The sequence below is a fragment of the Lytechinus pictus genome, chromosome 11, assembly GCF_037042905.1.
Source record: "Lytechinus pictus isolate F3 Inbred chromosome 11, Lp3.0, whole genome shotgun sequence".
NCBI lineage: Eukaryota > Metazoa > Echinodermata > Echinoidea > Temnopleuroida > Toxopneustidae > Lytechinus > Lytechinus pictus.
This window is the reverse complement of record NC_087255.1, coordinates 8,044,310-8,070,525: the sequence shown is the minus strand read 5'-3', so window position 1 is coordinate 8,070,525 and position 26,216 is coordinate 8,044,310. Positions and strand designations below refer to the sequence as shown.

General features: G+C 38.4%; 1 protein-coding gene across 1 annotated transcript in view; it reads right to left on the bottom strand.

The window, feature by feature from the left end:
* Window positions 1–413: 413 nt before the first annotated feature.
* LOC129270762 (uncharacterized) overlaps window positions 414–26,216 on the bottom strand; it is a 28,571-nt gene continuing 2,768 nt past the window's right edge. The window contains exons 2-28 of the mRNA XM_064106571.1: window positions 24,772–24,822; window positions 23,763–24,289; window positions 23,309–23,519; window positions 22,721–23,000; window positions 22,222–22,489; window positions 21,966–22,070; window positions 21,428–21,813; window positions 20,992–21,232; window positions 20,451–20,711; window positions 19,992–20,195; window positions 19,579–19,781; window positions 19,029–19,433; window positions 18,591–18,751; window positions 17,858–18,209; window positions 17,372–17,609; window positions 16,905–17,124; window positions 16,384–16,628; window positions 15,869–16,166; window positions 10,648–15,518; window positions 7,349–10,285; window positions 6,316–7,009; window positions 5,656–6,080; window positions 4,532–5,399; window positions 3,372–4,115; window positions 2,720–3,126; window positions 2,180–2,444; window positions 414–1,611 (exon numbers count right to left, since the gene is read on the bottom strand). Of these exons, the coding sequence (XP_063962641.1) occupies window positions 1,418–1,611; window positions 2,180–2,444; window positions 2,720–3,126; window positions 3,372–4,115; window positions 4,532–5,399; window positions 5,656–6,080; window positions 6,316–7,009; window positions 7,349–10,285; window positions 10,648–15,518; window positions 15,869–16,166; window positions 16,384–16,628; window positions 16,905–17,124; window positions 17,372–17,609; window positions 17,858–18,209; window positions 18,591–18,751; window positions 19,029–19,433; window positions 19,579–19,781; window positions 19,992–20,195; window positions 20,451–20,711; window positions 20,992–21,232; window positions 21,428–21,813; window positions 21,966–22,070; window positions 22,222–22,489; window positions 22,721–23,000; window positions 23,309–23,519; window positions 23,763–24,289; window positions 24,772–24,822 (16,061 nt within the window). The 3' untranslated portion in view covers window positions 414–1,417. The remainder of the gene's footprint in view (window positions 1,612–2,179; window positions 2,445–2,719; window positions 3,127–3,371; window positions 4,116–4,531; window positions 5,400–5,655; window positions 6,081–6,315; window positions 7,010–7,348; window positions 10,286–10,647; window positions 15,519–15,868; window positions 16,167–16,383; window positions 16,629–16,904; window positions 17,125–17,371; window positions 17,610–17,857; window positions 18,210–18,590; window positions 18,752–19,028; window positions 19,434–19,578; window positions 19,782–19,991; window positions 20,196–20,450; window positions 20,712–20,991; window positions 21,233–21,427; window positions 21,814–21,965; window positions 22,071–22,221; window positions 22,490–22,720; window positions 23,001–23,308; window positions 23,520–23,762; window positions 24,290–24,771; window positions 24,823–26,216) is intronic.

The window sequence follows — 26,216 nt, the reverse complement described above, 5'->3', positions numbered from 1 at the left end:
CCGCGAATGCGAGAAAATTCGAGAACTTCGAATCCACCGAAACCATCCGAATCAGGCCGTATTCAGGCAGAATCGGTCCGAATTTCTTCAAGAGGATTCGGTTTTGGTGTAACCCTAGCTTTACCTTATACCTGCTCTCCTTTCTATACTCGCGAATCCTAGAATATTTTCGGTATTATATTTTTTCGTTAATTATGATGCTTATAAAACCATTATTCCATACGATGTACTACCCTGTAGAATGCATTAAAAGTTTGTGATTAAACTAATAATGTATCCCATAATGTATGTATATATAGATATTTTCTAGTTGCAATTTATACAATAAATTTATTAAAACCATATCACTCACTCTCATTTTTGCACAAACATATTTCTGACATGATAAATGATACAGGTAAGAACACCATTAATTATTGCCAGAATCAATTATTTATATTTATAAGTCTCGATTTTGACTTACTTTCGGTTTTATATTTTGATGGGATCCCCACGACACACTTCTTGAGTTTGGGAGGTCAAAATGGAACTCATAACCCGGGTTCCTTAGCCTATATAAAATACAATATCTTTGGTGCCAGAGAATTCACAATAAACACATCCTCGTGTGAAAACTGTTATGACAACTCTGCTTCACAACCAAAGAAATATACTACGATTCTTTAAAGAATTACTGGACATATCGAATAAATGCAAAGGAAAATAAGTTTTCTTTGTTCGGTTTTTATTAAACCTCACTTCAAATACATAAATACACAGGTTATAACAAAAGGGAACATTTAAACACATTATTCGTCACATATATCCCCATTTAGAAGGACCGAAAATTCACCGAGTATTTACGGCTTAGATTAGGCAAAATCTCAATTTGAATAACTTTAATAAGATCTGAATTCGAAAGTTGTATTCAAACTGAAAACATTCTTGTTTCGTGAATAAGGCTTGATTATTTGTAACACTTCTGCGAGTATTCAAATCATCATTGTCATGTTTCAGGAAGAGTTGTTCGGAGATCTGGATATTAATAAAATACATGCTGAAGAATACAAAGCAATTATTTTTTCCTAATTTCATTTTGAAATTCATTTCAAACTACTAGTTGTTAAACAAGTCGTCGTCAGGGAAAATGCATAGTCCAACAGGAGAAAATAGCTCGGATATTTTGAACGCCTCATCGTTAAGGACAATACACACATATATAAAATATGATTTGTTCAAAGAGATAAACATATAAGATTGGTCATTTACATCATATCGATGTCTTAGGCGAAGTTATCAAGCCTTGGCAACATCGCCTATTGCATTTAAAAACATTTCTGGCAAAAAGTTTGGAGTAAATATGCAGCCCTCATATTGTTGTAATGTCCATCCTATCCAAGACTATTAATTTAAAAAGTTTCGGGAGAGGTATGTTAGCTTAATACACGTCATCGACAAATCGGGTGATCTGGCATTCCTGTCGTGTCTCTCCATACCAGCCGGTCTGACAGCGGCAGAGGAAGTCAACCTGGCCGGTAGCCTGGGGTTGGATTTGTTTCCAGAGGAGTCTAGGTAGCATGGTGTTCAGGTCGCGATGTCCATCCTGGATCCATCGGAGACCAAGTACAGAACCTGGAGCGGAAATTTATATAGAAGTAGAAATGATTGTCATGTACGGTCTGACCGTCACCTTAACAGAAAGAAATCATTTATATCTTTCTCTCAAGAAAGGGATCTATTTACGACAGTATATGCCTTGTTATGAATATAGATGGTGTGAAATTTCCATATGTAAGGTGCACAGCACACCCTCGCTTATTTCCCCCCATAGTTTAGTTTTGTTTTACTATGAAGAGATATTCTATGGTTCTAACGCCCATATAAAGAGCGCTCTTAATGATTTCAATATTTATTTTATCATTATTTCTCTAATATTGGGAATTGCTGAATGCCGACACTGTTGTATTACTTTACAATAGACATGTCTTCTGTGTTTAAGACTCATCGTAGTGATACACAGTAATAGTAAATAACAAAGACATTCTTAACTGGTACAGATTAGATGAATCTTTCTGCATACTATCGGAAAGTGGAACCAACATTTCAATTTAATGTTAATGTCAACAATGTGGTCCACCCATCCATCCTTTGATCATCGACTATTCACCAAACTGTATATCATCCATCAAATGATACCTACCGCGAGTGGCCTTTGCAAGTTTGGCATACTGTCCGGATGGGATGGCAAGACGACCTGTACCCTCTTCAGCACTGTTCTTCTTGTTGATGATCTGTGTGCCAAGGTAGTTGACACCCAAGATTGGAGAATCTGTGCTCTTCTTGTTCAGGGTGGGGTAAGATGAGAAGACATTGAAGGTGATTCCTTGACGCTCCAGGCGCTTCTGAATAGCTGTTCTGCTGTTGTTGATGTTAAAGAGGTAGTCAACATAGTTGGTACTCTCCTCCTGTTAAAAAATAATCAAAATCAGACATTACCCAACCATGAAGAGGACAATGATATAACTTATGTCAAAATGTATACATACTTAATTAATATTTCAATGAATGAATTCTTTTCATCTAATCTCGTCAAGTTGTTTTCATCTTTCAATTCTAATGGGATAATACACAAATTATTCTGCAATTTAGGGTATCTCTGCATTGTGGTAAAATGTGAAACATACTGATCCGTCTCTGATTAGAAAATTGACCATCTATTCTACATCAAAATCTTACATACCATAATATCTTCATCAGCAATCAAGATGATGATCTTGGCAGCCTCCTTGCGGAATGGATAGCTGGCAGCAAGCTGGATAGCACCCATAGCATCACCAGGCATTGCTCCTTCAAAGACTAAACTGTCAACACCACTGGAAGCACAGTCAGGGCCGCTGTCCATCAAATGACCACAGAGTGTATGGACATGTGGACGTCCATGGATGTCAGCTCCACCATATGCGGAAATTCCGTACTTTATGTCATCCACGTTCAGCTTCCTGCTCAATCTGCTAATGATGGTCTTCATACTGGACTTGATCACATTGCCTTCCTCCATTGCAGCAGTTTCAGAAACCACAAAGATAATGTCTGCAGTGCTTGTAGATCGTCCGTTCTCTTGGCTGATTTCCCCTGGGGTGCAGTCCACTGTACATAATATATTAAGAAGAAATAATAACATTTAGAAAAAAAGGGTTTTCTTCTACAGTTTCTGCTCGTCTATACGTAAATAATGTAATACAATTCATTACTAATTCATCTTAGATAGAATGATCTGTTGCATCCCATGCATGACAATGGAGATATTATGAAGAATTGTATATTTCGTAATGTTAATGCTTGACAAATCTAGTGGATATATCAAATTATCTTCCAAAATATCAAAAACTTACAGCAGTTCTGTTCATAGGTGACATCGCGAAGCAGGTGCATTCCCAAGGTGGCAACAGGATTGCTGGCTTCACATACGGTATGGCACTTCGATGTCTCTTCAACACAGAAATTGTAGAACTCAACTTGGTTGATGTCCCTGAAGGTAGCATTTAATGGTGATTCTTCAGCAAGGAACCTGTTGCGGCACTCATCGGCATTTGATCGGCAAGCTCCGAATCGAGATGGAACAACATTTCGTGATGTATATGGTGAGACATCATATGCTGAAATGAACTCTGCCACATCGGTTGTTATACCACCTTCTGGCAGGATGAAGTCGTTGTGGTGCTCTGTATCAAGGTTGCCAAATAGTCCTCGAGATTTACCATGGTACCAACCACTCAAATGGAAGATACATAAGAAGTGATCAACGTGGCAGGAGATAGCGATTCCCTTGGTTGATGTGACATTTACCCATGGACCCTTTGCCATTATGGTCACCTCCTTGCTGATTGGTGTCTGGTAGGGCAGTTCCTGTAGGTTTGGTAATCCATTGACATGGACAACATTCTCATCATCAATTGCGACACTTGTGTTGCGGATAACGAGGGTGACACGCTTCTTCTGTACCAAAAGAGTGAAGTTTCGGTCTACGTAGTCATGAGCAAGTACGTATGTTTGTACCTCATCAGCATATGCAGGCACGCTGTATACTTTGCCATCAAATGTCATGACATGGTTCTCTCCAAAGATCATAGCAGTGTCTAAAACATGAAAAGAAAAAAAAAATCAATTGTGAGCTATCAAGTTTTCATACGTAGAGATTGTTTTCTCACCATTCAAAATACGACTTCGTCATATACCGTTTTAATTTCTTGTTTTCTTAAAACTGATTTTACAAGTTTTCTTCAAATTTTACGGTCCTTGCAATTATCTAAAATTAATTTTTGAATATCTAATTTATTCCTGGGATCATTTCAGAAAGAAATTTGTCATTATTTTCACCGACAGATGCTATAAACTACTGCAAATCATTGTATGTGATTGGATCATAGCAAATTGATTGGTGCAATCTCAAAAAAAAAAAATCTTGATGAAGTACCCTATTCGAAATTCAATATATTATGTTTTTGCATACACTTTATAGTACTAGAGCCTTCCCTTATAAGTGAATACTTACATTTCCAGGGGCTGTAGATCTTAATGTGTTCAAGAGGAAGAAGCTCAACAGGGATGCGGAGATCTTGGAGAAGCGTAAGGATCTTGTTGATGTATCCAGACAGTTTGGTCTGGAGGTCAACCCTGATAGCCTCAATATCAGCCTTGATCTTTTTGTAGGTCTCTGGCCAGTCTTGTTTGATGTCCTCGATCTTCTGAAGCAGTTCATTCCACTTCTCCAGAGCTTTTGTCTTCAGAGACTCCACCTTGGTCATTGCCTTCTGTCGGAAGATAGAAGCATTGTTCTTGAGCTCCTCAAAGATTTCCTTTGCAATCTCATACTGAGCGATAACTTCCATTTTGATTTCAGGATACTTCTCCTCCACGATTATCCTCTTGAGCTCGGGGTATTTCTCTTCAAGGATCACTCTCTTCCATTCAGGTAGAGTCTCCGTCTTGAACTGGAGGGCCATTTGTTTCAGATTGGTCAGCAACTCGGGGTCCTTGATGAAATTGGTCAAATTGGTGATCATCTCGTTGATTTTAGGCTTGATCTCCTCCCTCCAACTGGTCAAGATTTGGTCTTTCTTTTCCATTAGGCGAGGCTTCCATTCGGTTTCCCACTTTTGCTGGTAAATGTCTTTCTGCTCATTGAATTTTTGCTTGTATTCATTGTAGATTTCATCAAAGATGACCTGGTACTCATCGATCTTCTCCTGGATAATGGCTCTGTATTGTTGGAGTTTGGTACGGAAAAGCTCAATCTTCTCATCAATCATTGGCTTCTGAAGCTGATAGTAATCGTTCACCATCCTTGAGTAATTGTAATACCGCTCTGTCATGTTCACACGAATCTCTTGTAGAGTGACGTTGAGCTGTGCCATCTTATCCTGAATTGGAAGATTTGCAAAAGAACAAAAATCATAAGTTCAAAGGTACAATTTTTTCACCATATGGATATGTTTATTCAGGGCAGATGAAAAAAATTGATTAGATTCAGTTTCAGGTATTATTTAGATAATGTGTTTAATGTCCTACACAGCATGCTTTTTGCTATTCTCATAAATTTCATGAATTATTCCCATCGTAGTAAGTTTATGATTCTTTCTATTGACAGGAGAATGAAGTTTAGAAGTGACAACATACCTTGATGTACTGGATCTGGTTGTTGCTGAGTCTTGGTAAACTCCGGAAGCTTGTCCAGTTGAAGGGATGAGAGATGTTCATGGCAAAGCTGTGGTCATCAAGACGACCAATGGAGTTGAGAGTATCCCTGATGAGAGTGCGGGTACGGTTGATTGCCTGCCTGGTAAGAATACTAGCATTCCTAATTGCCTGGCCAGTAATGATGCGAGTCTGGTTGAGCGCATACTGAGTCATGACGATGGTCTCGTTAAGAGCATAGCGGGTCATATCTTTACTTCGGTTGAAGGCCAATTCAGTCAGGAGACGGGTCTGGTTGAAGGCAATCATGGTCAGATTGATTGTCCTCTCAACAGGCTTGATGGCAGCAATGTAAGCACTGGCCTTTGATGGGAATTGATCCACTTCATAGTAGCGAATGGCCCATCCTGTAAGAAAAAGATAAAGTTAACGAATATTTTAACGAAATTCTAGAAATAAAAACGGTTCAGATACATCTGTAAACATAATACAATTATTTTTAAACAAATGAATGGATTGGATTTACATAAGGGGACCCGTCAAGGAAAACTGTCAAATTAAATGTGGTGAGAAAGATGATATTGCTTGTAAATATGTTAGAATAGTTGAGATCCTTGTAAACAATTAATTTAGATTTCTAACCTGCCATTGTGTTGTTCACATATGTCACATATTCCATGGTGAAATCCTTGGCAGGACCCTGGATATAAGTCACGATGGTGTTGGTCATGTTACGGGCATAGTTGATTGTCTGTACTGACATGTTTCTGGCTTGGTAGATGGAATTCTTGGTCAGATCCTTGGCAATAAGTGCATATTCTTTGGAGAGATTGAGGAGACGGGTCTCATCCCTGACATAGATGACTAGATTGATGCTCTTGTTGCGGATCATGTAGATGGTTTCATTGGCAACTTTCAGACTCCTGATGATCTGATCTTTGGTGTTGTTTAGGTACATCTTCATTTTGGCAATGCTCTCTTCTGATGTAAGATTCTGCCATGCTTCGATGGCTTTAGCTTGGAAAATGATGAAGGTCTCATTGGCCTTGTTCCTTAGGATAACAGATGTCCTGTTGAGGAAGCACATTGTCTCATTGATGGTAACCCTCCATGGCTGAGAACGGGTGCGGTTGATGAAGATCATGATGTCCCTGGCAGTTTGGTTCAGGATGGGAAGAACAACCTCTCTTAGTTTGGTGTTGGATACATTCAAGACATCATAGAAGGTCTTGTTTACCATCACCAAAGAAGAATTGATCCTTGTCAGTGTCATGTTTGCATAGAATCTGGTCAGATTTGAAGCTACAAGGATCTTTCCGTATGAAAAGTTTCCAGCCTAGTTTAGAAATCGGATGAAAAAAATAAAAAGAGATATATAGTAAACCGGAAAAGAATAATATCAAAGGGACACAAATTGTATCTCATATTAAAAGATTAGATCGTCTTAGTATGATGAATGTAAAGGTAACTTTATATATTTATGCAACATTTAATGTTTTTTAGAAATGAAGAGGATTGCAAGATAGCCACAAATATTTCTCACAAGGATTATTTTTTATTATTGAATATATATACAAATTCGATTGTCATTTCAGCATTTACTTGATTTTCTGTTTTTACGACTTGCTTTGAGGAAATATATTTTCTTTTTTATTATGTTCACATGATAACTCACCTCAAAGATGGTCATATCGATATACTTCACAGGGTACTTGTTGAGCAGACTTGTTCGGTCCTTGATGCTCATCTTGGCCGTTTCAACCAGATCTTCTGTAAGTTGTTGAATGTATGCTTTCAGGTCTTGACTGAGTTCAAAGATGGTCTTTTCCATCGATCTCATTGGTAGCTCGTTGATCAGTGAGTATTCATCTTTTGTTGCAGAAATTATGGCTTCCACTGTCCTGTTGATACCCATCTTGGTAGCTTTGAGGTACTTTCCAGACTTCCTCAAGATGATTGGTCTCCACGTTTCCCATTTATCCTGAGCCTGCATTTTGAGTGCGTTAAATTGGTCTTTTCGTATATTGTACATTTCATGAGCTTTCTGCTTGTAGGTTGCGTACAACTCTTTGGTTTTGTTGTACAACTCTCTAGTATTTTCCTTCAATTCTGCAGCCATTCTTGTCATGTTGGCTTTCAATTCTTGGTAGAACCTTGTGAGGTTGACCTTTAATTCCTCAAGCTTTATCTTCATTTCAGCAATGTTTTGGATGGTTTTCTGCTTATATTCTGGATATCTTTCGATGTGGTATTCAGCTGCCTCCATCAAGTAAGCCTCAGTCTGGGCAGGAAGTTGACGAACTCGTTCCTTCAAATTGGCAGCACGGAGCCTCATCATTTCAACCTTCTGCATTATTCTCTCACGATAAGGTTGCACGTGAGGTTCAAGGAGCTCAATGGACATGTTGATAAAGTGGTCAGTCTTAGAGCGAATCTGCAGGGTAAAGTTGAAGAGACGTTGCTTGGCATCACAAATGAAGGTACGAATGGTCTCATTGACGATTGGAGCGTACTTCTCATAGAACAGGGTTGCATTTCCCTTAGCCATGTTGAAATACATGATTGATGTATCCTTTACGATCTTGCCCTTCTCAAGTGCTTTCACTTTGTATTTCTGCATTTCTGTCATCACAATAGGAGTATATTTCTTTCTTAGAGCCTTCATTTTGTCCAGAGCTATACGAGAATACACTTTGGTTTGGTTGACTGCCATCTTGCTGTAGACCTCAATGTTGTCGGCTACTTTCTTGCTATAAACCTTAGTGAGGTTTGCTGCCATCTTGCTGTAGAGGACTGTTAGGTTCCGTGTTATATCGACAGGAGGTTGAACGATCTGATAGATGGTTCTGTTGAAGTAGCAGAGAGGAAGCATGTTCACTGGATGGGTTTCATTCTTGGAGATAGCGATGATCTTGGTAACGACCTCATCAATCTGCTCTTTCCTCTTCATGAACTCGTTGCCCATACGGACAATGATTTCATCTACCTGTTGTTTCCTGTTCCTGTATTCATCAATGACCCTTTCAATTATTTGATCAACGTCAATGTTGTACCTTTCTCTGATGTAATCAGCTGCAATGGTTTTTATTTCCATCAGACGTTCTTTGAGCTCCTCAAGAGATCTTGGGCGTGCCTCCCACTGTTCCTTAAGGAATGCTTTGATAAGGTCAGCCTTTGCCTTGACAAAGAGAGTTGCTGCTCTGGTCATGTTAACTACCTTTTCCTTTGTGATATTGAAAACGAGCTTCATGTCTTCCTTGATGACATCAACGTAGACGTACTCATTGAGGATGGAATTCCATTCTTTCAGCATTTCAATAGCCTGTTTGATGGTTTCGTTCAGGTAGGTCTTATTGACATAGCGGAAAGTAGTTTGATTCAGCAGTTCAAGTTGGGTGATCATATTTTCTTTCGCTTCCATGGCCAGGTCCTTTGTTTCCATTACACTTGTCTTGTTGATGATATCAATGACATTGCGTGGTCTGATGCGGATAACCTTGCGCATTAGTTCCTGGACTTGGGTATCATCTTTGTAATTAATGAAGATAGAGCTTGAAATGGAATCAATGGTGGTGCTGTTAAGGTAGAAGGCGATGAATTTCTTGGCCTTCATCAGTTGTGCATTGAGTTGTGCCTTGATTTCTGCCTTGATCATTTCCTTGTCGAGAGAGGCAATGCTCATCTTCATCTCACTGAGCCTTTCTCCGATCCTCATTTTGAGTTCAGCCATTTTTTCCTTGATCTCGCCCAACTTTACCTTCAATTCCATAATTTTCTCTTGGAATTTGGGAACATTGAATCTGGTTTGGATGTAGTTGTTAAGCTTCTCCATTCTTGCTTCATACTGGATAAGCTCCTTGAAGTCATCAATAGCAGCTTTAGCCTTCTTGGTAATGTTAGCTCTCATTTCAATCAAGTAATTCTTAGCCCGGGTCTTGATGATTTCTCGATTCTCCAACACCCACATTATTTGTTCACGGCGCTCTTCATACTTGATGAGTATCTTGATGTTCTCAATGGTTTCTCTAGGATGAGTAATGTTGTATCGGAGCTTGGCATACAGCTCCCGAATGGTAGCGTTGATCCTTGTTACAGTTTCATTCAACTTTGTTAGGTTGACATACTGGCTGATAAATTCCCTGGGATTGCTACGGGCGTAGGTGATGGTCTCTTTGAGCTTCTGCATCTGGGTGCAGAATGTCTGGTTCAGAGCCCTGAGCTGGGTGTAGAAGGTCTCGTTCATTTTCTGCAATTGGATGAAGAGAGTTTCATTCAGTTTGAGAGCTTGGGTGAAGGCAGTTTGGTTGAGCTGTGAAAATGTGGAAGTGAGAGTCTCATTAGCCAACATCATGGTATAGCGCATGAAACACTTGGTGCAGTTGGTCATCCTTCTGGTGTGTGTGAGGGTGCGATTAGCAACTTCCATGACCCTGTTGATGGTGCTCTTGGCAATGGTGATGGTACGATTGTAGTGGCTGTTGATTGCTCCTACAGTGATGTCCACAATCTCTGCAACTGTCTCTGGGTTCCAGCTGAAGTTGCTGTAGATCACATTACTCTCATTTAATCTCAATAGCCATGTGATATCATTGACTGACTTGAAGTTGTCCTTCTGTAAAGACAAAAATGGAATCGGATTGTAAGTATGTGGGTAGTGTATATGTACATCAATTCATTCTTAATGTACCCAATAATGTTGAATCACAATAAATCTATCATTAATAGTGATTTGCAAAGGAGACTGACGACAACGCGTCTTTGTACCTAGAATTAGTGTTAATTGATCTTTGTAATTAATTTTTTGCATTGATTAAGAAAATCACGAAATCTCAAGTGTCTTCTTTGAATATAAATAAGAAAATCAAATCAATAAAATCTTAGATATAATCTTTTCCGCCCTCCTTCATATTATGATATTGAGCATGGTGTTTCGTAAACCATAAAATTATGAAATATAAAATAAGTAAAACTCACCAATAATTCATGGTCAATGTAGAAAGTCAAGCTGTCTCCAAACGTGTTGAGATTTGCTCCAGCAGAAATCAGACCGATGGATGGAAGCTTGATGGTAGCCACAAGATTCTCATAATTGAGGCGCTGGTTGAAGACGACTGTTCCCTTAGGGTTAGCCCAGGTAATATTGAAGAGCTGAGACATGTCTTTCAATGTTGTCAGATCTAGACCATTTTTGACAGTGACATCATTAATAGGATCAACCCAAAGGAATACAAGGCGATGGCCAATGTAAGAATATGTGATTCCCTTGAAACCTTTGAATACAACCGAGTTTTGGAGTGTGGTGTTGATAAATCGTGATTCAACATTTGCATATGAATCTATAACAGCCTTTTCAAAAGACATAATTCCAGCCATGTTTGTAACATTGAACTTGGTAATTCCTGCAGCTCTGATAAATGGACTTGTAATATTTCCAACAGCCATAGCAGATACTTCTCCATAGTGTGTGATGTTAGCAAAGTTGATGAAATTTAGCTGACCACTGAAGTGGGCATCATTTACCGGAGTAAGAAGTGTGAACATCACTTTAGATTTGGCAGCATCAAAGTTGAGGATGTTGCGAGAATTATTCATCTGATATTCAAACACTGCATTGCTCTCTATCCATCTGCTGAAGACATTGCTGTACAATCGGCTTGTTGCACTATCAAAAACGAGGAGTGACTGTGAGTTGTTCATCTGAGACTCAAACAGAGTGCTGCTGTTTACCCACTTGCTCTGAATATTGCCGTAAATACGGCTTCGCACTTGGTCGAAGTTGAAAAGGCTGCGATGATTCTTTATCGTGTAAATGGTCTCTGTCATAGCAGTCATTGGTCTGCTGATGAAGCGGGCTTCTGATGTTACATTGAAGAGATCAAAGCTGGTAAGGTTACGTACATTCTTTACTTCAACGATGCCAAGAGCACGTCCTGTTGCAAATCTAGAAGTCAATGATCCAGTAGATTGAGCAACAAGTCTCTCAAACTTGCAGAAGCATGTAGAGTCACTTACTGAGAAGTCTGCCACTACAGATGAGTTAAAGAGCTTGTTGTTGACAACAGATTCAGCTGAAGCTGCAACACGGGTAAAAGTGAAGAGTGATTCAAATCCCTCTAGAGCGAAGTCAGCAAGTGTAGAGGAATTGACTAGCTTGCTATTGAAATCGGTGATAAGGCTACCGTTAACACGATCAAAGGCCATTACTCCCCTGAAGTTGTTCATCTCCATGCCAGTTTTGCTTTCGATGGTTGCTAGTCTAGATTTGAAGGAAACAAGAGCTGAACTGTTGACACGTTCAAAAGTAAAGATGCTCTGGAAGTTGCTGAAGTCGATTCCTGATTCTGTTGTTAGATTTGCCAAGATAGACTTGATTTCAGTGGATCCACCGATTTTGACATCAGAAAATCTGAACAACCTCTCGAAACCATGCATCTGCATGACGCCTCTTGAGGAAGAGTTCAGGAATCTACTTGCTACATCAAATACAGCAGTTGATTCTACTGATTCAAAGGTCGTGATGTTCTCAAAGTTGGTAAGGGTTGAGTCAGCATTGCCAGTCACGTTGATCTTTGATGTCAAGAAAGAAAACTCGCCCTTGATAGCTGCATTTCCAAACTTGAACAGGTTTCTTGAATCAGTAACCTGAACGGAGCTGGAGGCTTTGATTTCCCGTGTGAATGGTGTGTTCACAGTTAGAGCTGACGAAACATTAGCAAGTTGCATCTTGAAGAGTCCAGTCCCAATATTTGCAGTCAGACTAGTTTGGGCTGTAGTGTTCAAGAACCTGCTTGTAATGTCTCCTGATGCAGAACCAGTAATGCTGTCATATGTCATGAAGCCGGCCATGTTCTGGACATTGAACTGGGTACCACCTTGCATCTTAATAGGCCAAGAACTAAAGTTTCCTTGAGTAACTATGACCATTTCTTCGTAGTTCAGAGGCCCAGCTTGATTGTTGATGTGGCCATTTACGCTTGTATACAAAGATGAGATGATGCTAGAGAAGTTGGATGATGCACAACCTTCCATTCGAGAGTAGGTAAGGATACCAGCCATGTTGTTCAGTCTGAAATGTGAAAGAACATTCCATGTTGCAATTCTGGAATGGATGTCATTAACAGCAGAAACTTCATACTTTCCAAAAGTAGTGATATTCTTCCAGTTTTCCATTTCGACATCGAATTTAGAGCCGGTCTTCATGATAGGTGTGCTGATATTTACATTTGAAGAAAAGACATTGGCTGCAAATGTTAATGGACCTGCAATATCTCTAACAGACCAAGCTGCGCCAGAGTCAATCTTTCCAATGCGAGATATAAGGCCAAACATGCTCTTGGTTGTTGCATTTGATGCCTTGAAGAAACCATTTGAACCAGTGACGAAATTGGTAGTGTTAGAAGTGATAACTAAGAAGGGACTTGTGAATTCATTTTGTCCAGAAATGTCCAATCGGTCGAAGTTCAAGAATGAACGGACACCAGCAAAGGTGGAATCCACATTCATGGTCCAGTTGGTCCACTTTGTAAGAACAGCACCCTTTGACTTTCCAGTGATGGATTCAAATTTGTTAAACTTTTCAAAGCCCTGCAGAGCCAACCCTCCATTGTAGGCAGCAAATGTTGTTCTTAGCGGTGTAATAATGAATATGTTGGAGGTTGTGACGTTCATAAGATCAAAAGTAAAGAGCCTCTGGAAGTTGTTCATTTCAAGGAGTCCACCAACGCTCATGCGGGTAACAGGAGTAGTTACTGCATGGGAAATTGTGCCATTGATTCTTGTAAAGTCAAAGATACCTCTCATGCTGTCCACTTCAACTCCATGGAAACCTTCAATATTGAGGAACCTATTATTTACTCCATATTCGACCTTGGCAATGCTGCTGGCATATTGGAATGGTGCAGTCATATCAACAATTCTACCTTCATATAATCCTGATACATTCAGTTTTGACGTAGTAAGGTTTCCAATAATGACAGTTTCTGCAAGAGGATATTGGAACCAGCCTGCCATGTCTTGAACCTTGTGAATTTGATGGTAGGATGTGTTGAGGAGGATTGTGTTGAAGGAAGCAATAACCTCTGCGGATGCCAAGTCAAATTGGTTGAATTTCCTGAAGTTTTCTAGAGAGATGACCTCAGTCAGACTAGAATCAAAATAGGGGCTCTTTGCGACCATGCCGAAATTATGAGCGATAGAGTCAAAGTTGACAAATGATCGCACTCCATTAAAGCTTACTTCATTTTGCATTGATGTAGAAACGCTGAAGACCTTGGAGGTAAAGTTCATCCTTGATGAAATTGAATCAAAGTTAAGAAGAGACCTGTGATTGGTGATGTCCATACCTCCAATCAGTGATGAATTCATCAGACGACTGGTGAAAGTGGATGACGAGTCAACTGCCACTTTAGAAACCTGAGTAAACGAGCGCACATTTTGAACAAGCAGTGTGGTGTTGGTGTTTCCCCTAGCCAAGCTAACCTCTACATTTCCAGATACATGTCCAGCAATTTCCTCAAAGTATGAGGCATTCTGGAAATCTGTCAGGGCAATATGGTTGTCCATAGTAGCATTCAGAACAGCTGTCTTTACAAACCAGATCTGCTTTCCTGTAATACTATCGAAGTTAAAAAGGCGACGGAAACCATTCATCAATAGGGTATTATTTGCCGTAACATTCAGAAGGCGAGACGACAGAATGTAATTGGATGAACCATCAAGAGTTGTGAAAGATACATCAGAATTCTCAAGATTTATCTGGGTCTGGTAAGTGCTGTTGACAAATCTGCTGGTAATATTATTGCTAAGATGAGTTGCAAACTGGCCAAAGACAAGAGGACCATTCATATCCCGAAGAATCATACCAGAGCTGTGGCTTCCATTGACAAATTTGTTGAGGAGATTTGCTTCAAAGTTGCTACTGACCTCATCAAACTGAGAAATACTACTGAAGCCTTTCAGTTGAGATTTACCATGAGCATTCCAACTGATCAATTTGCTGCTGATGTCATGAGAAGCCTTGACAAGGACCTTGTTGAATTTGAAGAGCTTTCGGAAGGTTTGGAAGCTTACTGAGCTGTTAAATGAAGACTTGATCATACGAGACTGAAGGTTGTATGTCAAAATTCCTGTTATCTCGTTGAAATATATTGGTGAAGACATATCATTTATGTTGAAGTTACCAATCGCATCAAAAGATCCCAACCTTGATGTCATGGATGTGTTGTGATTTGCCACCATATTCAAAACACCATGAAAGTCACCATTGGATGAAGAGCGGGTTGAGAACTTGATGAGAGGAGAGTCAACCTCAGTGTGGTACAAAGCTGCCAAATCAAAGGGTGTATCTTCTTTCAAGATGGTAACATTGACTGATGTTAGGGTGTTCATACGTAGTGCCGTCCTTACTGTTAGACCTCCCTCGGTCTTCAGTGTAACCTCACGATCCTCAATGAGCAGAGAGTGATTGAGACCAGCTGAGATGTTTAATCGCTTCTGTTCAGCTGCAAATGTCAGCTGCTGATCAAAGATACTTTGGCTCAAAAAGATGTTATGCGACGCTGACATATTAGCAAAGATTGGACTAGAGATATTGGCACTTTGACGTAAAGTGAGGGATGATGAAGTAACATTAAAGATGAACTTGTTTAGAATCAGATCCTTTACACTCTGGAAGTCCTTGTTGAAGGTCTTATTAAGGATATCTCGCACAACCATTGGTACAACACGTGGCCTCATTTCGGTGATTGGACCCTCAATAACCAAACTGTTTGAAACGTTGGTGGATAGAAGTTGGTGGAGGTAGGACCAGTACATTGACACAGCAGAAGGTCTTACAGAAAGGTTACCTGGAGAAAAAGAACAAAAGATATAAAACATATAATTTATCATTTTGATACAATGTTTCAGAGCTTAATTCTTAATGTTTGTTCACATTTTATTTGTAGTTAGTATTTATCAATTTACTATTGCAGTTTATACAAAAGTATATTATATAGAGTCATGATTTATGTATTTCTGGATATTGATTAAACAAAATTGTAGAATATGGAAACAAATTACTAAATTTCTCGTTTAACCAACATCAGGTTTCGGAAAATGAAATACAGGTATTTAAAATCATGCAAGCTTTCAAAATTACATGATCACAATTGTGAAACTGAATTTTCTTTCAGGGCATTTGGTGATGGATACTTACTGATTTCAGTAAAATCAAGGAGATCAGAGATACTGCTGTCCTGGCTATTCTCATAAAAGAATTGCAGACCGTTTTCACGCGAGAACAGAGCAGTATAGTTCTGGTAGTAGACCATTGAGGGTGTTTCAATGTCCATTACCCAGTTTGCTGAAGGCTTCTTCCATCCAGCGGCAATGATGTTAGACACAGTAACCTGGGGCTTGCTGTAACGGGTGTCGTAGAGGGTGTAAGTATGGTCCAAAGATGATGCTCCGGAATCCATATCAATGAAAAGATGCAGAAGGTTGACATTGTTCATCTGTATCAAAATTGGATCAAAAAAGGAAATATGAAAAGATTATGAATTATGGATTTCGTATAGTTAACAATAAACAGAATATGAATCGTTGTACATTTTATATATTTTATTCCGTGTAACTATCAGTGGAAAAAATTCAGACACAATTTATGCCCCTCTTCTTCGAATGATAGAAACATACGTTTTGTTGTTTTTCTTGCCTTGAACAGATATTTACCTTAAGAAGAGGAATTGGTGTTGTCAGTTCCACGGAGTAGTCCTTCTGGTTGCTGATGGTAGCATTTTCAAATCGGAGATCAAAGTCATAGGTAAGATGAGTCTGAGGATTCCTTGGGCTAGGTACAAAGATGCTGGTCTGGATAAGATGTTCCTCAGTCAGGCTTGATTGATCAAGGATTCTGAAGTTCATACCACCATCAATGACAACAGGTTCATCAATGAGTGCAGTCTCGCCAAAAAGCTCTGCAAGAGGAAACATAAATCAATTAATACATTAATTAATTAATAAATTTCATCGATGTAACCAATTGTAGATTTATTTACCAAAGCTTACATGTACATCTTGGGTAACATTAATTAAGAAAAGTAATTGTAAATATTAAGGATGTATTATTGAGCAGATGCTTTGATATATTATTTGTCACGCGATATTCAGAAATGTCAATATTTTCACTTAAACCCGAATGCTAATGTATCATGTAAGTATTTCATGCAGTTCACATAAAAAATATAACTTACTAAGTAGAGCTGGAGAGTTAAGAAACATGGCAGCATCAGGGTTGTTCACAAGAACGTCAGTCCTGAGTCCCATCCTGAAGTTACGGTTGGTTTCTCTTTCCTCTTTGGTTACATCATACTCAGCAAAGACATGGTGAGTATTACGTGCAACCTGTCCTTCAAGACGATAGCCATTCACTTTAGTTTCATTCCTCAGAATGAAATCCAACAGAGGGAATTCCTGTAAATCAATGCCATAACAATAAAGTTATTAATTTCAGGTCAATGGAAAGTAGGAGGCAAAAATAATCAAACTAATTTGAATTCTGATTAGGTTGCAGAAGTAATCAAACTAATATAAGCAGTGTCATATCCTGATGATAGATAAATCAGTGTTTTTGTTTGAAGAAAAGTGAAAAGATCATGATTTTTATGTAGACTGGGAAAATAAACACTATTGGCAAACAAGTTCCACAAATGCTTCTTACCCAAGTGGAATTTGAGATTTGGGTGTGGACTGTAAACTCCTTCATTTCATCTGTAACAGTCTGGACAGTATCAAAGTCAAATGCCCAGCCAAGTGTTGACATCTTGAGGTCACGCTCAACGACTGGTCCTCTTGTGATCCTCTTGGCAGCGATGGTGGAGGTCTGGTATTTAGCATGGTTGATCTGGTATCCGGTCCATGGGAAGAGAAGCTGCTTGTACAATGGAGTCTCATCGTCCCTGCAAAAATTAAAGAACAAAATATTACCATAAATTATAGTTTTATGTGAGGAAATAATATTAATGATATCAAACATGGTCATAACATAGCTTTATAAATACAAACATATGAGAACAAAAAAGGCGCGAAGATCTTTCCTACTTCTAAAAAAACTGTTTTCAGGTTTCGAAACAAGGAACTGTTTTAAATCTAACTTTGCAAAATTTCTCCAGAATTGAATGAAAACGCTAGAAATAAGGTGACTTACCAATAGTTTGTGTCAGTAACATGTGCGTTCCAATCACCACTCTCTGCCTGTTTGACAAACTGTCCAACAGCAGCCCAGTACAAATTGTTGATGGAAGCATTGACGACTGCTGTAAGATTCTTCTGTGATACAGATGTCTCGTTCCTAACAAGGAAGTCGACTGATGCTGTGTTCTCAGCAGCAGAAACATTGAAGACAGCCCTGTATGAGGAGGATGAATCTGTGGTCTCATTTAGGAGTCCAGCAAACATGATGAAGTTCTTGACCTCTGGAACAGTGAATGTCCACTTGGCAGTCTTGCGAAGACGATCAACACTCATGAGTGAAGTAATGTTGCGGGTAAGTTCCTCTCCTAAAAAGACACCGATAAGAGGTACAATGGTCATTTCCATTTTAAAAAGATATGCAGACATCATATGTTCGAACTACCTAATTAAGTTAGTGACCTTATCACATAGATAAATTTATTACATGATTCTATTTTATGCTCTTCTTTAGACTTTGAACAGCTTTATCGCAGTGTTGTGGTTGTATGGAAAAAAATATAAGATTTACACAATATCATCTTTGTATCTAGCAAGAAATTTGTGACGATATTCCTTTGGATAATAAAAAGGAATGTTAGTTATCTTAATTGATGATAGTTCTTAAAAAAAGAAGATCAGACGTTTCAGGTATGTAAACTCTGCTCTCCGTTTAGTACATATCCATTGTTTAAAAAAGCCTTTTTTACCTGGTGCATAGAAGGATACACGGACAGTATCAATGATATTGCTAGCGGCCTGAGTGTTTCTGTTGTTCCTACTTCCAATTGAGCTGAATGAGATTGGTGATGGTGCACCACCTTCCCTGATCTGCTTGTACTGGGCATCGATGGTGTATGCCTTCAAAGCTCTGAAAGTTGGGAAAACAAGAAGAGTGAATTAAATAATCTGCGGAGTTTTGACATGTTAATAAAATAGAGTAACTATCAATGACAATCGGTAGCTTCATATCGTCTTATCCCAAGTAAAACATCACTCCAAGTGTTTATACATTTTGATTTATTAAACATATTAAGAGTTCTGGTTTAATTGCTGTTTGATTAATTCATTTGTGTGTTATACGTGATACTACATGTAAATAATTTTTAAATTTGTGTATTTCATGAGTATATAGAATTGATACTTACTGGTCTGTGTTGACAAGGGTAACATTGAAGCTGTTTGGTCCAGTGAAGGGGAAACGTGGTGCTTCATCAACGTAGCTTGCATTGGGATAGGCCCATGAAACACACAGGTCAACTCCAAATACCCTGCTGACATTGGTACACCTCTGATTTCGGACAGCATCCTGAAGAACACCTGGGATGTATTCAATGTCTCCATTAGCCTTCATCAGGTTGTATGTTGTTGAATAGTTGAAGAGGTTCATTGGACGGTCGGTGTTGTTGAGGTTTATCTTGAGGTGAGTGCCATCAATTGTGATGTTTCCTTCGATCTTGGAGGAATGGTAGACAGTTGCGTTGGCCATAACCCCGGTGAATACCTTGGTTGGCATACCAATACCCATGGTAGCAAGAACCTCTACAGCACCACTGCAAATATATGAATTGAGAAAGCATTGAGAAAACTGAGAACTACAGAAAAAGAAATTGTCGAAGAAAACTGGAAAGAAGATGTACATTATGAGTAAATAAATCAAATCAATCAATAAAAAAACTCAATGACTTGTAGACCTACCTTGGAGCAATATGTCCTGCGGCAATGATCTTGGGAAGATTGAAACTGAACTGACTCTTCATGCGGAGGCTGACCACAGCAGTACCATTTATGCTGCAGTTGAGTGGCATACCCATACCAGTTGGCAAAACAAAGGTCTTGTCCATAAATACGAAAGAGCGAGTTGTGTTGAGGTTGAGTCCCTGAGACAGAAGCTGTGGAATCTGTAATATTCAAAAGATTTATTGATCGATAAAAATCATTCAAAGTTCATGTAAAATTGATACTGGCAAACTTTAGATAAAAAGTGATTTTTTTTCTTTTCTGACAGAGAATGTTTAGGACATGAATTAATTTCCATGTCTATAAACTGTTAACACTCTAATGAATCAAGGAGCTCTCAGCTTGCGATAATCAATATTTATAAAGCTAACCTGTTTTGCCTTGTTCATGAATTCTTCATAAATTCCCATGGTGTAAGGGATTAGAGAAAGAACATCACCAGCACTGACGAAACCAAATTCATTTCCAAGGAGACGAAGGAAGACAGTCGCATCAGTAGCAGATGGTTCCATGCCAACAAGGTAGTGTAGCTGGTTGAGCTTGTTCATGGTGTTTTCATGGATGACATCAATGACCTGAAATCATAAATGACATATCACAGAAATTTAAACACAATGCCAAAGTAAGTTTTGAGGTCTGATCATAAATATTGTCTAATGAATTACCAGTCCCTTTAAAATCTTTTGATTTCAGTTTGGTCATTTCTCACTTTTACTCTATTTTCATTGCTGTTGTCACCTCAGGCATTCCGAAGAATAGATTTGTAAATCATCATCACACTCATCATCAAATTTAGATATCAGTCAAATAATCAATAAAAAATGAAATACCTGAGCCTCTCCGATTTGAGACTGCCTCTTCTTCATCTTCTTGCCGAATTTGTTCTTCTTGCTGCTGAAGACTTCATTTTCGGTCTCTGCTGGCTGTGGATCCCACTTTTCAAGTTGAGCCTCAGCAAACTCCCGAACCTTGGATAAGAATTTCTCATCGATGGTTTCAAACATAGTCTGGAGGCTGACCTCTGGAAAGATACCCTCAGGTCCAAAGACAGATTCAACAATTGGTTCGAATCCTTTCATCTCAATGCCAGTCTAAAATTAGGAATGAAAACATGATAAAGATTTCATAACATTCTTTAAACTTGTCATCGCGGGAAAAAAAACAATCGCAATGGCTAAAATTCAAAGGAGTTCAAAACTACTTTAAATACGATTTCACACAATATTCATCAAACTATTTGAATTTAAAACATTAACGTATTGCCTTCCGGGAGAGTGATGTCTCTTTACAATTTGAAATACGAAATCAAACAACCAGCCAGTGCCTTATAAGCTATAGGACAGTATTTTTTAAAAAGTTGTATTTTCCTACCTCAAAGATATCCCAGCTCTTTCCAAGAGCATTCAATACATAGTGGAACATGACTTCTTGAGGCAAGTAGCTCTCAGGGTTGAAAATGACGCCACTCTCAAGTTGGGCAGCGACAGTGTTGTTCCTCCAGGGTTCAGTCAGGTTCTTTGAAAGTTCAAAGAAGCGAGAATATTTGCGGATATCCTTAGGGTATTCTGGAAGTTGCTCACCATTCATGGCAGTCTTCAGATTTTCCTTGAGCCTGTCAAAATAAAATATTCATTGTTATTTGGACACGAAACGACAATGCTGTATGCAGTGAATATATATTGTACTGGTAAAGTTTTTTTGTCTTTTGGAAATGCTTTAATAAGAAGACCAGGAAATTAATTATGGGCATATAATGAGCTGAAGCAGATGTTGTTTGCGTAATGAAACTAGGATAATAAATTCTTACTCTTGCAGAGTTGGCTCGCTCGACTCAATGACATTCTGGATGTGAGAGTAGCAGAAGGCCTTGATCTGGTTAACTGGCTCTGTTTTTAAGAAGTTCCAGATTTGAGTCAGCTCAGAAGCACTTGGGTTAGACTTAATGATAATGAGGTAGGAAGCGATTCTCTGTGGTACATCGAGAGAGGTATCCATGAAGAGCTCGGAGGTGACTTGGCTACGGAGCTGGTCACTCATCACAAATCGACGCATGGACTGAATGGCAGCCTTGGAGATATCATTTGGGATCTGCATGTTCTTGGTGCACTCAATAAGGACTGGAGATACTCTTTCAGAGTAGATGAAAGTCAGCTGGTCATATCGCTCAACTGGCTCTCCGATGTTGCCAATAGCCTGTTTGAATATGAACGTTAACAAAAAATTATTTGAAAATATGCCATCACTGTATTCTAAAAATTGTTTTTATTGATATGTAAGTGATGTTACACAATTATTAATATATATATTATTAATTCAAAGGAAATGTTATTAAATACTTAATTTACCTTAAGTGCAACAAGTGCAAGACGTTGGTTTTCTGCTGATACAGTGCAGTCATTGCCAATGAGAGATTTGAGGTACCTGATGGTCTTGATGATTGGTTCTGGAAGCTAAATGAAAGACAAAACAAAAATATCAAGACTTGAGTCACCTTCATATTTCTAAAGAATTATGTCATTTACAAAGTCCCAGTTATTGAAATCAGTGTTTTACAGAAAAAAACATCAAATTACATTATGCGATAATCTGAAAGTTACTTACTGCGTCAGCAGTGTGAATCTCCTCGTTATTCACCCAGTAGTTGTGTACCATGATACTGAGAGGGAAGATGGTAATTTGTGATGGTGAATACTGAGCCATACGTAGCATCTCACTCATCAGTTCCAAGGTTGGGTAGTTCTGAAGAGCCATGGTTACCATCCATGCATTAGCAAGAGGCTTGGGGATGATTCCCTTAGCGATGGCATAGTTCTTTACACTGAAGCAAGCCATGGTTGTACAAGGAAGGAGGCCATCAAGAAGATATTCCCTGTATAATGGAAATTAGAAATAGGATATTACTTCTGATGCACTCTAAAAGCAAATATTTGTCCATAATATAAAATTGCAAAGGTTTCTCCATCAGAAATCCACTGAAACATTGTTCCTAAAAACATTATATACTAGAAACCCCAAAATTCAAAATTTATTTGTTTCAGCATCAAATATCAGCAGCAATTAGCTAAAAGATTTGAAATATGTTTCAACTAGTTATTTTTACCTGGCAATCTTCTCCTTGTCTGGGTTGTCACGGCAGGTCTCTGAGTATTCACTGCAGTTGTAAGCACGATCAAAGACTTCATGGATGGTCTCGTTTGTCATTCCCTCCAGAGCAGCCCTCCATCTGCCAAACAGACGGGGACTCTCCATCTTGACCTCCTCACGAGAGATCTTGACAAGGGCCTTCAGGATGTCCATGGCTTGGTCAGCAGTTACATCATCGGGCTTCTGTCCAATTTCCTTAGGATCATGCTCGTACCTTAGGCACGTTGATCTGGAGTCTAAAAATAGGAAAGAAATGTGATACAGGTTATGGTTACTGGCATGTTAGGTATGTCCCAGTCTGCATATTCAAGGCTTTCTAGTATTTGGAAATTAGATATCGTTCAAACGCTTTTTAGACATAACTAAACTATTGTAATGAGTGAACAAAATTTGGGGCATTGGTATCCAAATATGTCCATGAACAAAGTCTTGTATTTACAAACTTCATTTTTATCATGATTTATGATGATATTCAAAGTTTTCATAAATGCAGAAAAATTCTTCAATCAAATTCATGATTCTTTAATAGATAAATAAGACTTACTGGCTGGATCAACCTTGAAGGAGTTGAGCCAATCAATATTTGTGCTGATGAGGTTCTGCCTGATGAAAGTACGGACACCGCTTTCACTGTTGAAGTTCAGTGGCCAGAAGGAGTGAGTTTCTTCACACTGAATGCCCTTGAACTCGCCAGTTGTTCCTTTCAGATCGTATCTGCATATCTTTGAAGAGTTGATAACCTTGTCCATGACGGTCTGGTGAGATGAAAAGATGAATGTAAATGATTACATATTCAAATGAAAAAAATCATCTAGACTTTGAGTACGTTTTACGATAAAAAGGTGTACTGTATATTAGAGATATTCATTGATTCAACCTTAAGACAGGTTAGTGAACATGCCACAGAACATTTCTTGCAATTACGTTTGCGTTGGACAATCAACACGCAAATTCATATTCTTGATGTGAGGTGCTATATCAAAGTGAGAATAACCTACCGTGTTGAAGACAATGTCTTTGAAGCTCTGCCACCTGGTCATGTTCTCTGGTTGTTTCCTGAGCATACAGTTGTTGAGATCAGTCACTACCTCGAGCTTGCGTGGCCTCTGCCTGTCATCACGCCTGGTAACAGACATCTCGCTACTGCAGTTGCCGTGTACGGAGACTTCATTCAGGGTGATCTGGTCAACATCATCGGCTTCAAGGTCGAGCTGGACCATGCTGAGGATACCACGTTTGGCGTTCAGGATGTGAAGGGGTTCATCGGGATGAGCCAGCACCTCGATGATACGTCCGTTCTCAGTGCGGAAGACCAGGTCATGGGCACTCATCTCCTCGTCAATGTCGCTGTTTTCCAGAAGACATTGTCTAACCTTGAGGACGTTCCTGCATCTTTCTGGTGCGTCTATTATGATGTCACATGTCATGGTCATTGTCGACTCGGGTCCAGCGCCTCTTATTCCACTTTCTGTTTCTGCCTCATACCTGAAGGTGTAGCTGTAACCTTCCTTGAAGCGTGTTAGTTCTGAAAAAAAAATAAGAAGAAATACTTTGTTATGCAATTTCCCCAAGGGATATGAAATATATTAAGATCAATTAATCTTATTATTATGTCAATTTATTATGTGATTAGTTTTGATAGGCTTTATTCAAAATGGGTAACTGCAAATCTAAGATCAGAATTAAAGCACTAATGTTGACATATCCCTTGTTTAAAAAAATATATGGAATTTATTGTTTTATGAATGATTATTCCGATATGCAATTTCGGCTAATACAGTATATTAATTGACTTTTTTCTTTTCTTTTGGGCTTGAATTAAATAACAGTTATGTAGTATAAAAAAACAATATATGGTCTTTTTTGTTTCATAAATTATTATTCTGATATGCAATTCTAGATAACTAAAATGTCTACGTCAATGGACGATATAAGATATGAAAGCTAGTATTCTGCCAAAAAACATAACAGCTAATATTGGAATTTATATTTGGGTTACTAACTTACCGGAGCATTCATTCGCTTCATCTACAGTTGACTGAGATCCAAAAAGAGGACCTGCAAAAAAAGTTAGAAATTAAAAATATAAATGAATGAAAAGGGATCGCATTAGGCCAACTGTTGTGCATCCGCTAATCTTAACCAGACAAACGCTAACTAAACTTAAAGAATTTTTGCAGTCTATTATCACCCTACCTACCCCCCCCCCCCCCGGCCTGCCCCATCCCACAACCATTTCCCTATATCATATTAAATGAGATCCCCCATCATATGATCGCGATGATTTTGATAAAGCATAAAATTAAAGAAACATTTCAGAATTTTGACGAATATCCATGAAAGGATTACAAAGTTATGGATATTCAAATATACATATGTATATATTTTGATGTCACATGCAGACAGTTCGGCCGTTTTTCTTCTCACTGTTTTTCTTTTCTTAGAATGGTGTGAGAAAAAATGTTACAAACTTGGAAAAGATAAACATAAGAAGTTAATTCGTGTTTAAATATTCGTAATACATTCTTTAAAATATTTCTCTGTCTTTTCTCTTATCTGTTATGATCAAAAGTAACTTAATTTCTGTCAAAGTATAACTCCCCCTTGAAGAATTATGGTACTCTACCATCAAATCATTGGCCAATTCTGTTCAAGGATAATTTAATTATGAAACTGCAAGTGTTAATATTTCATTAGACAGAAGTTAATTGCTATTGCCTGGATATTAAACCTGGATTTATTGAATTCTATCTGCATTGCTATATTTTCAACAAAAAAAGCATCGTAATATGATGATATATGTATACCCTATACACATTATACATCTCCTATTTTTCTCTTTTTCTGAAACAAATGATACCGATATCTATTTTTGGTCAAACTACCTGTGTGTCATGATATCCATTTTCAAGCGTTATATTTCGTATTTTCGTATCTTCCGATTTTCTTCCTAAATTTCCAAGTACGTTAATTCCATTTCAAAAGATTACAATTTCAGCAAGTTAAGTTGCTGACAATACATTGCGTTTATACCGGGCAATATATCCAAATTGCATACTAGCTGTCTTAAATATAAATTTCAATTCTATTGGGGGAGGGGTTGTTGTTGTTATATTGCGGTAATAAGAAATCCCTTTTAACATTTATATGAGGGAAAATGTGGCGATGAGTACATATCCATTTCAGTAAAGTCTAGAGAAAATAAAACCAATATTATTATTTAACATGCAATATGATAAATCATATGACTGAAATCCATATTCATTTCAAGACTGAAACGCTATTTGTAAGTTTTTTTTATAGATAAATGTAACCGCGCATGAACAAGTTTGAATTGGGCTGGTAAGGAATACTGCAGCTAATAATAATTAATGATGGGCCTAAACTTATCATTCGTAATCGTCCCATTCATCCAAAGTCTTCCATTGTGAAAGTCATCTTGAGGAGTGACG